Source organism: Euprymna scolopes, chromosome 36 (assembly GCF_053919585.1).
Source record: "Euprymna scolopes isolate OS-2025 chromosome 36, ASM5391958v1, whole genome shotgun sequence".
Classification (NCBI taxonomy): Eukaryota; Metazoa; Mollusca; class Cephalopoda; order Sepiida; family Sepiolidae; genus Euprymna; species Euprymna scolopes.
In genome coordinates, this window is record NC_136517.1 from 17,652,795 (window position 1) to 17,666,267 (window position 13,473).

Here is a 13,473-nt window from a genome sequence, read left to right on the forward strand (position 1 = left end):
GTTTTCTGCTGTCTAGAAACGCCAGGTGGTATTACTATCGTGATTAGAAAAAAAAAAGCTACCAGCAAAATTCAATAATTTCTAGTTAATCTCGGCAGAGCATCTCTGCTTAACGGCTGCTTTGATGAACGCATTACACACTATGTGCATTTAAAAACACAAGCACACTATGCTTGTACATAAGATTTTTCTCTAGTCTCTCTCTCACACACACATGCATGCACATATGTGTACATTATTCTACTCAGGCTTTGTTGAACATATTCTCATGCACACAATTTCATAACAAACTGTTTTGAGTTTGTGAACAATAAATGGCTTATAGTTCTTTGTTTTTCAAATTGTTACTTTCTTCTCATTGGCATACTTGTACATTGAACACAAACCAGTTCTGCTCAGGCATCAGCCATAAATATATTGATGCTGACCAAGCATCAAACGCATAATCATGCCTCCAAAATATGTATCCAAAAATACCTTTTAGGATATTTGCAGTAGAATGCACTTGACTAAATCCATACTGTTCACCAGAAAGAAGTTCAGTGTTAACAAACGGATGGATTATCTATAGGTTGATTAATGAATCAAAGGTTTTAGCTTAGCAGGCAGAAACTAATGACACAATAATTTAGCAAGTTAGTTCTTTCTCTAAAATTCTTGAACACAGCTACCACAGAGGCAATTTATCAATTATCAGAAAAGCGAAATTCAGCAATGCGTTTGCTATAAGAGCTTAGAGAGGACAGGGGCCAGCTCAGCAGAGCATTCCTTTGTCATTTTAGCAGGGATAAGATTAGGCCAACATGCTTTTGAGGTGTCAAAGTTTTTTTTTATGACATTCCAGCCATTGGAAAGGATGATGATCAGATCATTGAGTATGGTTTCTGTCCGCAGTGGGAAATTTGGGAGGTAGTGGTTTGTTGAGTCCAAAGTGGAGTTTAAGGCAAACCTATGGTCAAGCATTTCAACCTCATCAGTTTGTATGCAGACGACTTCATGGTAATTGGATAGTGGGGGAATTCTTGATTGCTTATTATAGTATAGTAGTATTGTAGATTTTTCAGAGATCCTGAGTTTCAAATTTCTGCAACTCAACATACATTTTCTTGTTCTCTCAGTATATCTACTCTTAACTGCGGCTATTAATTACAATGGCTTTTTGATGCTGTACAGTTTTGTCTATTTGGAATTGACTTATGTCAAAATCAACTTATTACCTGATATGTTTTCAATTCAGGTAATAAGTTGATTTTGACATAAAATAAAAAAATTTTGTTCATAAAAGTTACTCTGTACATTGAGCACTCTATCCAGAAAATGTCTTTTAGCATATGCTTACATTGCAACATAATTTGATATTAGACAAGGATTCCCATTAATATTGAACCTAGAATCAAATTTCATCTTACGCATATCATCATATCATGTGTATCCGAAGATTCTATTGTTGGCATTGGTTTCCCTGATATTTTTCTAGTCAAAATTCTTTCTAGAAAGACATCAGAAGAAACTAGAGTAGATTGCCAACATCCTGAGTGAATGTGATTTTTTGTGGAGCAAATCGGATTCAAACTTGGGACATCCATGTCGTCAATCTGTGTTGTTAGCCATTAGACCATTGTCACCTCCATCTTACATATATGAGAGAGAGAGAGAGAAAGAGAGAGGATAAAATAAAAACTGTTGAAATTCATAAAAAAAATGTTCTATTTTCTCTGATTTTAGGGGGCGTGTCGAAGCTGCTGTTGTCATTCAAAAGCATTGGAGAGGCCACCTCGGTCGCCGATACTACAAACAATGTTTACTGGTAAGTCAATGAAAATGGGTGAAACATGAGAAAATTATTGCAGACACAGCGCATTCAATTCTAAATATGTTAAAATGTTTTGCAATTTTTGAGATGTGTATTAATAAATTGTATTATTTAAAATGTTTTGCAATTTTTGAGATGAGCATCAATAAATTTTATTATTTAAAATGTTTTGCAATTTTTGAGATGAGCATTAATAAATTGTATTATTTAAAATGTTTTGCAATTTTTGAGATGAGCATCAATAAATTTTATTATTTAAAATGTTTTGCAATTTTTGAGATGAGCATTAATAAATTGTATCATTTAAAATGTTTTGCAATTTTTGAGATGAGCATTAATAAATTTTATTATTTAAAATGTTTTGCAATTTTTGAGATGAGCATCAATAAATTTTATTATTTAAAATGTTTTGCAATTTTTGAGATGAGCATCAATAAATTGTATTATTTAAAATGTTTTGCAATTTTTGAGATGAGCATTAATAAATTGTATCATTTAAAATGTTTTGCAATTTTTGAGATGAGCATCAATAAATTGTATTATTTAAAATGTTTTGCAATTTTTGAGATGAGCATCAATAAATTTTATTATTTTAAATGTTTTGCAATTTTTGAGATGAGCATCAATAAATTGTATTATTTAAAATGTTTTGCAATTTTTGAGATGAGCATCAATAAATTTTATTATTTAAAATGTTTTGCAATTTTTGAGATGAGCATTAATAAATTGTATCATTTAAAATGTTTTGCAATTTTTGAGATGAGCATTAATAAATTGTATTATTTAAAATGTTTTGCAATTTTTGAGATGAGCATCAATAAATTTTATTGTTTAAAATGTTTTGCAATTTTTGAGATGAGCATTAATAAATTGTATCATTTAAAATGTTTTGCAATTTTTGAGATGAGCATTAATAAATTGTATCATTTAAAATGTTTTGCAATTTTTGAGATGAGCATCAATAAATTTTATTATTTAAAATGTTTTGCAATTTTTGAGATGAGCATCAATAAATTGTATTATTTAAAATGTTTTGCAATTTTTGAGATGAGCATTAATAAATTGTATCATTTAAAATGTTTTGCAATTTTTGAGATGAGCATCAATAAATTGTATTATTTAAAATGTTTTGCAATTTTTGAGATGAGCATCAATAAATTTTATTATTTAAAATGTTTTGCAATTTTTGAGATGAGCATCAATAAATTTTATTATTTAAAATGTTTTGCAATTTTTGAGATGAGCATTAATAAATTTTATTATTTAAAATGTTTTGCAATTTTTGAGATGAGCATCAATAAATTTTATTATTTAAAATGTTTTGCAATTTTTGAGATGAGCATTAATAAATTTTATTATTTTAAATGTTTTGCAATTTTTGAGATGAGCATCAATAAATTTTATTATTTAAAATGTTTTGCAATTTTTGAGATGAGCATTAATAAATTTTATTATTTAAAATGTTTTGCAATTTTTGAGATGAGCATCAATAAATTTTATTATTTAAAATGTTTTGCAATTTTTGAGATGAGCATTAATAAATTTTATTATTTAAAATGTTTTGCAATTTTTGAGATGAGCATCAATAAATTTTATTATTTAAAATGTTTTGCAATTTTTGAGATGAGCATCAATAAATTGTATTATTTAAAATGTTTTGCAATTTTTGAGATGAGCATCAATAAATTTTATTATTTAAAATGTTTTGCAATTTTTGAGATGAGCATTAATAAATTTTATTATTTAAAATGTTTTGCAATTTTTGAGATGAGCATTAATAAATTTTATTATTTAAAATGTTTTGCAATTTTTGAGATGAGCATTAATAAATTTTATTATTTAAAATGTTTTGCAATTTTTGAGATGAGCATCAATAAATTTTATTATTTAAAATGTTTTGCAATTTTTGAGATGAGCATCAATTAATTGTATTATTTAAAATGTTTTGCAATTTTTGAGATGAGCATTAATAAATTGTATCATTTAAAATGTTTTGCAATTTTTGAGATGAGCATCAATAAATTGTATTATTTAAAATGTTTTGCAATTTTTGAGATGAGCATCAATAAATTTTATTATTTAAAATGTTTTGCAATTTTAGAGATGAGCATCAATAAATTTTATTATTTAAAATGTTTTGCAATTTTTGAGATGAGCATTAATAAATTTTATTATTTAAAATGTTTTGCAATTTTTGAGATGAGCATCAATAAATTTTATTATTTAAAATGTTTTGCAATTTTTGAGATGAGCATTAATAAATTTTATTATTTAAAATGTTTTGCAATTTTTGAGATGAGCATCAATAAATTTTATTATTTAAAATGTTTTGCAATTTTTAGATGAGCATTAATAAATTTTATTATTTAAAATGTTTTGCAATTTTTGAGATGAGCATTAATAAATTTTATTATTTAAAATGTTTTGCAATTTTTGAGATGAGCATTAATAAATTGTATTATTTAAAATGTTTTGCAATTTTTGAGATGAGCATCAATAAATTGTATTATTTAAAATGTTTTGCAATTTTTGAGATGAGCATTAATAAATTGTATTATTTAAAATGTTTTGCAATTTTTGAGATGAGCATCAATAAATTTTATTATTTAAAATGTTTTGCAATTTTTGAGATGAGCATCAATAAATTTTATTATTTAAAATGTTTTGCAATTTTTGAGATGAGCATCAATAAATTTTATTATTTAAAATGTTTTGCAATTTTTGAGATGAGCATCAATAAATTGTATTATTTAAAATGTTTTGCAATTTTTGAGATGAGCATCAATAAATTTTATTATTTAAAATGTTTAGCAATTTTTGAGATGAGCATCAATAAATTTTATTATTTAAAATGTTTTGCAATTTTTGAGATGAGCATTAATAAATTTTATTATTTAAAATGTTTTGCAATTTTTGAGATGAGCATTAATAAATTTTATTATTTAAAATGTTTTGCAATTTTTGAGATGAGCATTAATAAATTTTATTATTTAAAATGTTTTGCAATTTTTGAGATGAGCATCAATAAATTTTATTATTTAAAATGTTTTGCAATTTTTGAGATGAGCATCAATAAATTGTATTATTTAAAATGTTTTGCAATTTTTGAGATGAGCATTAATAAATTGTATCATTTAAAATGTTTTGCAATTTTTGAGATGAGCATCAATAAATTGTATTATTTAAAATGTTTTGCAATTTTTGAGATGAGCATCAATAAATTTTATTATTTAAAATGTTTTGCAATTTTAGAGATGAGCATCAATAAATTTTATTATTTAAAATGTTTTGCAATTTTTGAGATGAGCATTAATAAATTTTATTATTTAAAATGTTTTGCAATTTTTGAGATGAGCATCAATAAATTTTATTATTTAAAATGTTTTGCAATTTTTGAGATGAGCATTAATAAATTTTATTATTTAAAATGTTTTGCAATTTTTGAGATGAGCATCAATAAATTTTATTATTTAAAATGTTTTGCAATTTTTGAGATGAGCATTAATAAATTTTATTATTTAAAATGTTTTGCAATTTTTGAGATGAGCATTAATAAATTTTATTATTTAAAATGTTTTGCAATTTTTGAGATGAGCATTAATAAATTGTATTATTTAAAATGTTTTGCAATTTTTGAGATGAGCATCAATAAATTGTATTATTTAAAATGTTTTGCAATTTTTGAGATGAGCATTAATAAATTGTATTATTTAAAATGTTTTGCAATTTTTGAGATGAGCATCAATAAATTTTATTATTTAAAATGTTTTGCAATTTTTGAGATGAGCATCAATAAATTTTATTATTTAAAATGTTTTGCAATTTTTGAGATGAGCATCAATAAATTTTATTATTTAAAATGTTTTGCAATTTTTGAGATGAGCATCAATAAATTGTATTATTTAAAATGTTTTGCAATTTTTGAGATGAGCATCAATAAATTTTATTATTTAAAATGTTTAGCAATTTTTGAGATGAGCATCAATAAATTTTATTATTTAAAATGTTTTGCAATTTTTGAGATGAGCATCAATAAATTTTATTATTTAAAATGTTTTGCAATTTTTGAGATGAGCATTAATAAATTGTATCATTTAAAATGTTTTGCAATTTTTGAGATGAGCATCAATAAATTTTATTATTTAAAATGTTTTGCAATTTTTGAGATGAGCATCAATAAATTGTATCATTTAAAATGTTTTGCAATTTTTGAGATGAGCATCAATAAATTTTATTATTTAAAATGTTTTGCAATTTTTGAGATGAGCATTAATAAATTGTATCATTTAAAATGTTTTGCAATTTTTGAGATGAGCATCAATAAATTTTATTATTTAAAATGTTTTGCAATTTTTGAGATGAGCACCAATAAATTGTATCATTTAAAATGTTTTGCAATTTTTGAGATGAGCATCAATAAATTTTATTATTTAAAATGTTTTGCAATTTTTGAGATGAGCATTAATAAATTGTATTATTTAAAATGTTTTGCAATTTTTGAGATGAGCATCAATAAATTGTATTATTTAAAATGTTTTGCAATTTTTGAGATGAGCATCAATAAATTGTATTATTTAAAATGTTTTGCAATTTTTGAGATGAGCATCAATGAATTTTATTATTTAAAATGTTTTGCAATTTTTGAGATGAGCATCAATAAATTTTATTATTTAAAATGTTTTGCAATTTTTGAGATGAGCATCAATAAATTTTATTATTTAAAATGTTTTGCAATTTTTGAGATGAGCATTAATAAATTTTATTATTTAAAATGTTTTGCAATTTTTGAGATGAGCATCAATAAATTTTATTATTTAAAATGTTTTGCAATTTTTGAGATGAGCATCAATAAATTTTATTATTTAAAATGTTTTGCAATTTTTGAGATGAGCATTAATAAATTGTATCATTTAAAATGTTTTGCAATTTTTGAGATGAGCATCAATAAATTTTATTATTTAAAATGTTTTGCAATTTTTGAGATGAGCATCAATAAATTGTATCATTTAAAATGTTTTGCAATTTTTGAGATGAGCATCAATAAATTTTATTATTTAAAATGTTTTGCAATTTTTGAGATGAGCATTAATAAATTGTATCATTTAAAATATTTTGCAATTTTTTGAGATGAGCATCAATAAATTGTATTATTTAAAATGTTTTGCAATTTTTGAGATGAGCATCAATAAATTGTATCATTTAAAATGTTTTGCAATTTTTGAGATGAGCATCAATAAATTTTATTATTTAAAATGTTTTGCAATTTTTGAGATGAGCATCAATAAATTGTATTATTTAAAATGTTTTGCAATTTTTGAGATGAGCATTAATAAATTGTATTATTTAAAATGTTTTGCAATTTTTGAGATGAGCATTAATAAATTGTATCATTTAAAATGTTTTGCAATTTTTGAGATGAGCATCAATAAATTTTATTATTTAAAATGTTTTGCAATTTTTGAGATGAGCATTAATAAATTGTATTATTTAAAATGTTTTGCAATTTTTGAGATGAGCATCAATAAATTGTATTATTTAAAATGTTTTGCAATTTTTGAGATGAGCATCAATAAATTGTATTATTTAAAATGTTTTGCAATTTTTGAGATGAGCATCAATAAATTGTATTATTTAAAATGTTTTGCAATTTTTGAGATGAGCATTAATAAATTGTATTATTTAAAATGTTTTGCAATTTTTGAGATGAGCATTAATAAATTGTATTATTTAAAATGTTTTGCAATTTTTGAGATGAGCATTAATAAATTGTATTATTTAAAATGTTTTGCAATTTTTGAGATGAGCATCAATAAATTTTATTATTTAAAATGTTTTGCAATTTTTGAGATGAGCATTAATAAATTGTATTATTTAAAATGTTTTGCAATTTTTGAGATGAGCATCAATAAATTGTATTATTTAAAATGTTTTGCAATTTTTGAGATGAGCATCAATAAATTTTATTATTTAAAATGTTTTGCAATTTTTGAGATGAGCATTAATAAATTGTATCATTTAAAATGTTTTGCAATTTTTGAGATGAGCATCAATAAATTTTATTATTTAAAATGTTTTGCAATTTTTGAGATGAGCATCAATAAATTGTATCATTTAAAATGTTTTGCAATTTTTGAGATGAGCATCAATAAATTTTATTATTTAAAATGTTTTGCAATTTTTGAGATGAGCATTAATAAATTGTATCATTTAAAATATTTTGCAATTTTTGAGATGAGCATCAATAAATTTTATTATTTAAAATGTTTTGCAATTTTTGAGATGAGCATCAATAAATTGTATCATTTAAAATGTTTTGCAATTTTTGAGATGAGCATCAATAAATTTTATTATTTAAAATGTTTTGCAATTTTTGAGATGAGCATCAATAAATTGTATTATTTAAAATGTTTTGCAATTTTTGAGATGAGCATTAATAAATTGTATTATTTAAAATGTTTTGCAATTTTTGAGATGAGCATTAATAAATTGTATCATTTAAAATGTTTTGCAATTTTTGAGATGAGCATCAATAAATTTTATTATTTAAAATGTTTTGCAATTTTTGAGATGAGCATTAATAAATTGTATTATTTAAAATGTTTTGCAATTTTTGAGATGAGCATCAATAAATTGTATTATTTAAAATGTTTTGCAATTTTTGAGATGAGCATCAATAAATTGTATTATTTAAAATGTTTTGCAATTTTTGAGATGAGCATCAATAAATTGTATTATTTAAAATGTTTTGCAATTTTTGAGATGAGCATTAATAAATTGTATTATTTAAAATGTTTTGCAATTTTTGAGATGAGCATTAATAAATTGTATTATTTAAAATGTTTTGCAATTTTTGAGATGAGCATTAATAAATTGTATTATTTAAAATGTTTTGCAATTTTTGAGATGAGCATCAATAAATTTTATTATTTAAAATGTTTTGCAATTTTTGAGATGAGCATTAATAAATTGTATTATTTAAAATGTTTTGCAATTTTTGAGATGAGCATCAATAAATTGTATTATTTAAAATGTTTTGCAATTTTTGAGATGAGCATCAATAAATTTTATTATTTAAAATGTTTTGCAATTTTTGAGATGAGCATCAATAAATTTTATTATTTAAAATGTTTTGCAATTTTTGAGATGAGCATTAATAAATTGTATCATTTAAAATGTTTTGCAATTTTTGAGATGAGCATTAATAAATTTTATTATTTAAAATGTTTTGCAATTTTTGAGATGAGCATCAATAAATTGTATTATTTAAAATGTTTTGCAATTTTTGAGATGAGCATCAATAAATTTTATTATTTAAAATGTTTTGCAATTTTTGAGATGAGCATTAATAAATTTTATCATTTAAAATGTTTTGCAATTTTTGAGATGAGCATCAATAAATTGTATTATTTAAAATGTTTTGCAATTTTTGAGATGAGCATTAATAAATTGTATTATTTAAAATGTTTTGCAATTTTTGAGATGAGCATCAATAAATTTTATTATTTAAAATGTTTTGCAATTTTTGAGATGAGCATTAATAAATTTTATTATTTAAAATGTTTTGCAATTTTTGAGATGAGCATCAATAAATTGTATTATTTAAAATGTTTTGCAATTTTTGAGATGAGCATTAATAAATTGTATTATTTAAAATGTTTTGCAATTTTTGAGATGAGCATCAATAAATTTTATTATTTAAAATGTTTTGCAATTTTTGAGATGAGCATTAATAAATTGTATTATTTAAAATGTTTTGCAATTTTTGAGATGAGCATCAATAAATTGTATTATTTAAAATGTTTTGCAATTTTTGAGATGAGCATCAATAAATTTTATTATTTAAAATGTTTTGCAATTTTTGAGATGAGCATCAATAAATTTTATTATTTAAAATGTTTTGCAATTTTTGAGATGAGCATTAATAAATTTTATTATTTAAAATGTTTTGCAATTTTTGAGATGAGCATCAATAAATTGTATTATTTAAAATGTTTTGCAATTTTTGAGATGAGCATCAATAAATTTTATTATTTAAAATGTTTTGCAATTTTTGAGATGAGCATCAATAAATTTTATTATTTAAAATGTTTTGCAATTTTTGAGATGAGCATTAATAAATTGTATCATTTAAAATGTTTTGCAATTTTTGAGATGAGCATCAATAAATTTTATTATTTAAAATGTTTTGCAATTTTTGAGATGAGCATCAATAAATTTTATTATTTAAAATGTTTTGCAATTTTTGAGATGAGCATCAATAAATTGTATTATTTAAAATGTTTTGCAATTTTTGAGATGAGCATTAATAAATTGTATTATTTAAAATGTTTTGCAATTTTTGAGATGAGCATTAATAAATTGTATTATTTAAAATGTTTTGCAATTTTTGAGATGAGCATCAATAAATTTTATTATTTAAAATGTTTTGCAATTTTTGAGATGAGCATCAATAAATTTTATTATTTAAAATGTTTTGCAATTTTTGAGATGAGCATCAATAAATTTTATTATTTAAAATGTTTTGCAATTTTTGAGATGAGCATTAATAAATTGTATTATTTAAAATGTTTTGCAATTTTTGAGATGAGCATTAATAAATTGTATCATTTAAAATGTTTTGCAATTTTTGAGATGAGCATTGATAAATTGTATTATTTAAAATGTTTTGCAATTTTTGAGATGAGCATTGATAAATTGTATTATTTAAAATGTTTTGCAATTTTTGAGATGAGCATTAATAAATTGTATCATTTAAAATGTTTTGCAATTTTTGAGATGAGCATCAATAAATTGTATTATTTAAAATGTTTTGCAATTTTTGAGATGAGCATCAATAAATTGTATCATTTAAAATGTTTTGCAATTTTTGAGATGAGCATTAATAAATTGTATTATTTAAAATGTTTTGCAATTTTTGAGATGAGCATCAATAAATTTTATTATTTAAAATGTTTTGCAATTTTTGAGATGAGCATTAATAAATTGTATTATTTAAAATGTTTTGCAATTTTTGAGATGAGCATCAATAAATTGTATTATTTAAAATGTTTTGCAATTTTTGAGATGAGCATTAATAAATTGTATCATTTAAAATGTTTTGCAATTTTTGAGATGAGCATTAATAAATTGTATCATTTAAAATGTTTTGCAATTTTTGAGATGAGCATCAATAAATTGTATTATTTAAAATGTTTTGCAATTTTTGAGATGAGCATCAATAAATTGTATTATTTAAAATGTTTTGCAATTTTTGAGATGAGCATTAATACATTGTATTATTTAAAATGTTTTGCAATTTTTGAGATGAGCATTAATAAATTGTATCATTTAAAATGTTTTGCAATTTTTGAGATGAGCATTAATACATTGTATTATTTAAAATGTTTTGCAATTTTTGAGATGAGCATTAATAAATTGTATTATTTAAAATGTTTTGCAATTTTTGAGATGAGCATTAATAAATTGTATCATTTAAAATGTTTTGCAATTTTTGAGATGAGCATTAATACATTGTATTATTTAAAATGTTTTGCAATTTTTGAGATGAGCATTAATAAATTGTATCATTTAAAATGTTTTGCAATTTTTGAGATGAGCATCAATAAATTGTATTATTTAAAATGTTTTGCAATTTTTGAGATGAGCATCAATAAATTGTATTATTTAAAATGTTTTGCAATTTTTGAGATGAGCATTAATAAATTGTATTATTTAAAATGTTTTGCAATTTTTGAGATGAGCATTAATAAATTGTATCATTTAAAATGTTTTGCAATTTTTGAGATGAGCATTAATACATTGTATTATTTAAAATGTTTTGCAATTTTTGAGATGAGCATTAATAAATTGTATCATTTAAAATGTTTTGCAATTTTTGAGATGAGCATTAATACATTGTATTATTTAAAATGTTTTGCAATTTTTGAGATGAGCATTAATAAATTGTATCATTTAAAATGTTTTGCAATTTTTGAGATGAGCATTAATAAATTGTATTATTTAAAATGTTTTGCAATTTTTGAGATGAGCATTAATAAATTGTATCATTTAAAATGTTTTGCAATTTTTGAGATGAGCATTAATACATTGTATTATTTAAAATGATATGAGAATTACATGACGGATGTGTAGTGTGCGTCAGGTTTTGTTAAGATGATTTCAAAGGAAGATTAAATCTGGACAGTATATAGGGATATGAATGCAAAACAGGAGACTGCGATGTTATGGCCATGTTGAAAGAATGGATGAGTTCTTGGGTTAGTAGATGTAGAACAGTTGAGGTAGTACATCCAGTGCACCGGGGATGACCAAGAAAATATGGGAGGAGGTGATAAAAATGGACGTGAGAGAAAGAGAGATACACAAAGACCTGGCCAGGGTAGGTTAATTTGGAAATCAATTTAAGCACATAAAATGGACATTAAACCGAGGAGGAGGATTTTTATAATATGTCGACAGCTTTTATAGATTATGTGCAAATGCATGTTAGTAACGAATTAACAAGATGGAAAGACAAAGAAAGACATATTTACATGATGAGGTATTTATTGAAACTGCAATGATAGTTGTCTGGTTGGCGTCTAATATATCTTATGTGGTAGGAGGTTGCTGTAAAAGGAATAGTGTGAGTAATCACGTTCAAAGGGGAACAACTCATGAATATCTAATGATGATGAGGATGATGATGATGGACTACTGCTTTCATCTTGGTTGTTATATTCACATATTTCAGCTGATTCTTCAAATGTATCTTTCAAACTTGGGAATTGAAGTTCCAGAAGACTTTCACTTAGAACTGATTTTTAACCAATGCCATTTCCTATTATACCACATGTCTATGTGAGTCATATATTTTGGTGATCATCTTATTAGTAGGTGTGAAAACTGAATGGGTTTCACATTCACCAGATCTTTATCTCCCAAATTTTTATTTGCAAAGTTATGTCAAAGATTATGCCTATCAAAATACTCTCCAGACTATTTCTAAACTCAATAGGGTCATTACAGCCAAAATCAGAGCAGTGCCATGCCAAAGCTATCAACAATTTTGCACATTGTATCCCAGTATGTTTATCATTAAATGATCATTAAATAAAGATTGTTGGACATTCATAGTGGAAACTTGAGGAACAAGTCAGACATAGACTGAAGCTTATATGCACTAAATATGGTTGTAAATTTTATTAACAATTTCATGGGTGATATTTATAGAGATCACTACATAACAACGGACTATTTTCTATGTGCAGAGAATTCGATGTCATGCTGATATTAGTCAAGTGTTCATCAATTAGAGAGATGGCGTAGTGATCCAATTGTAGACTCTTTACAGTGTCTTGCTGATGAAAGAAAGCAAACCCTTTTTAACTTGATGCTGACAGGTGATTATCCTGCTCACACTTCCAGCCTTCAATTCCAAAATAAAAAAAAACAAAAGAACAAAGAATTATTAAGGGGGAAAAATGACAAAGCAAAAAACATTCCTTGTCCATGACGTGAGTAGGTCAAAAGCACAATTAACAAAATAATGGAATTGTTTGAGAAAACTGTGATTGGAAATCAGGTCACAAACATTTACTAATGATGCAAACATGGCTTATTTAGCAGTTTCATTTATCATGTCTGGACGCATGAAATATTCTGATAGAAAGACCGACTTG

The 13,473-nt window shown here is 23.5% G+C and overlaps 1 protein-coding gene across 1 annotated transcript in view; it reads left to right on the forward strand.

The window, feature by feature from the left end:
• Nucleotides 1–13,473, forward strand: part of LOC145260365 (spermatogenesis-associated protein 17-like) — a 63,436-nt gene that overhangs the window by 12,465 nt on the left and 37,498 nt on the right. Inside the window, exon 3 of the mRNA XM_080118300.1 lies at nt 1,726–1,807. Within this exon, the coding sequence (XP_079974426.1) occupies nt 1,726–1,807 (82 nt within the window). The remainder of the gene's footprint in view (nt 1–1,725; nt 1,808–13,473) is intronic.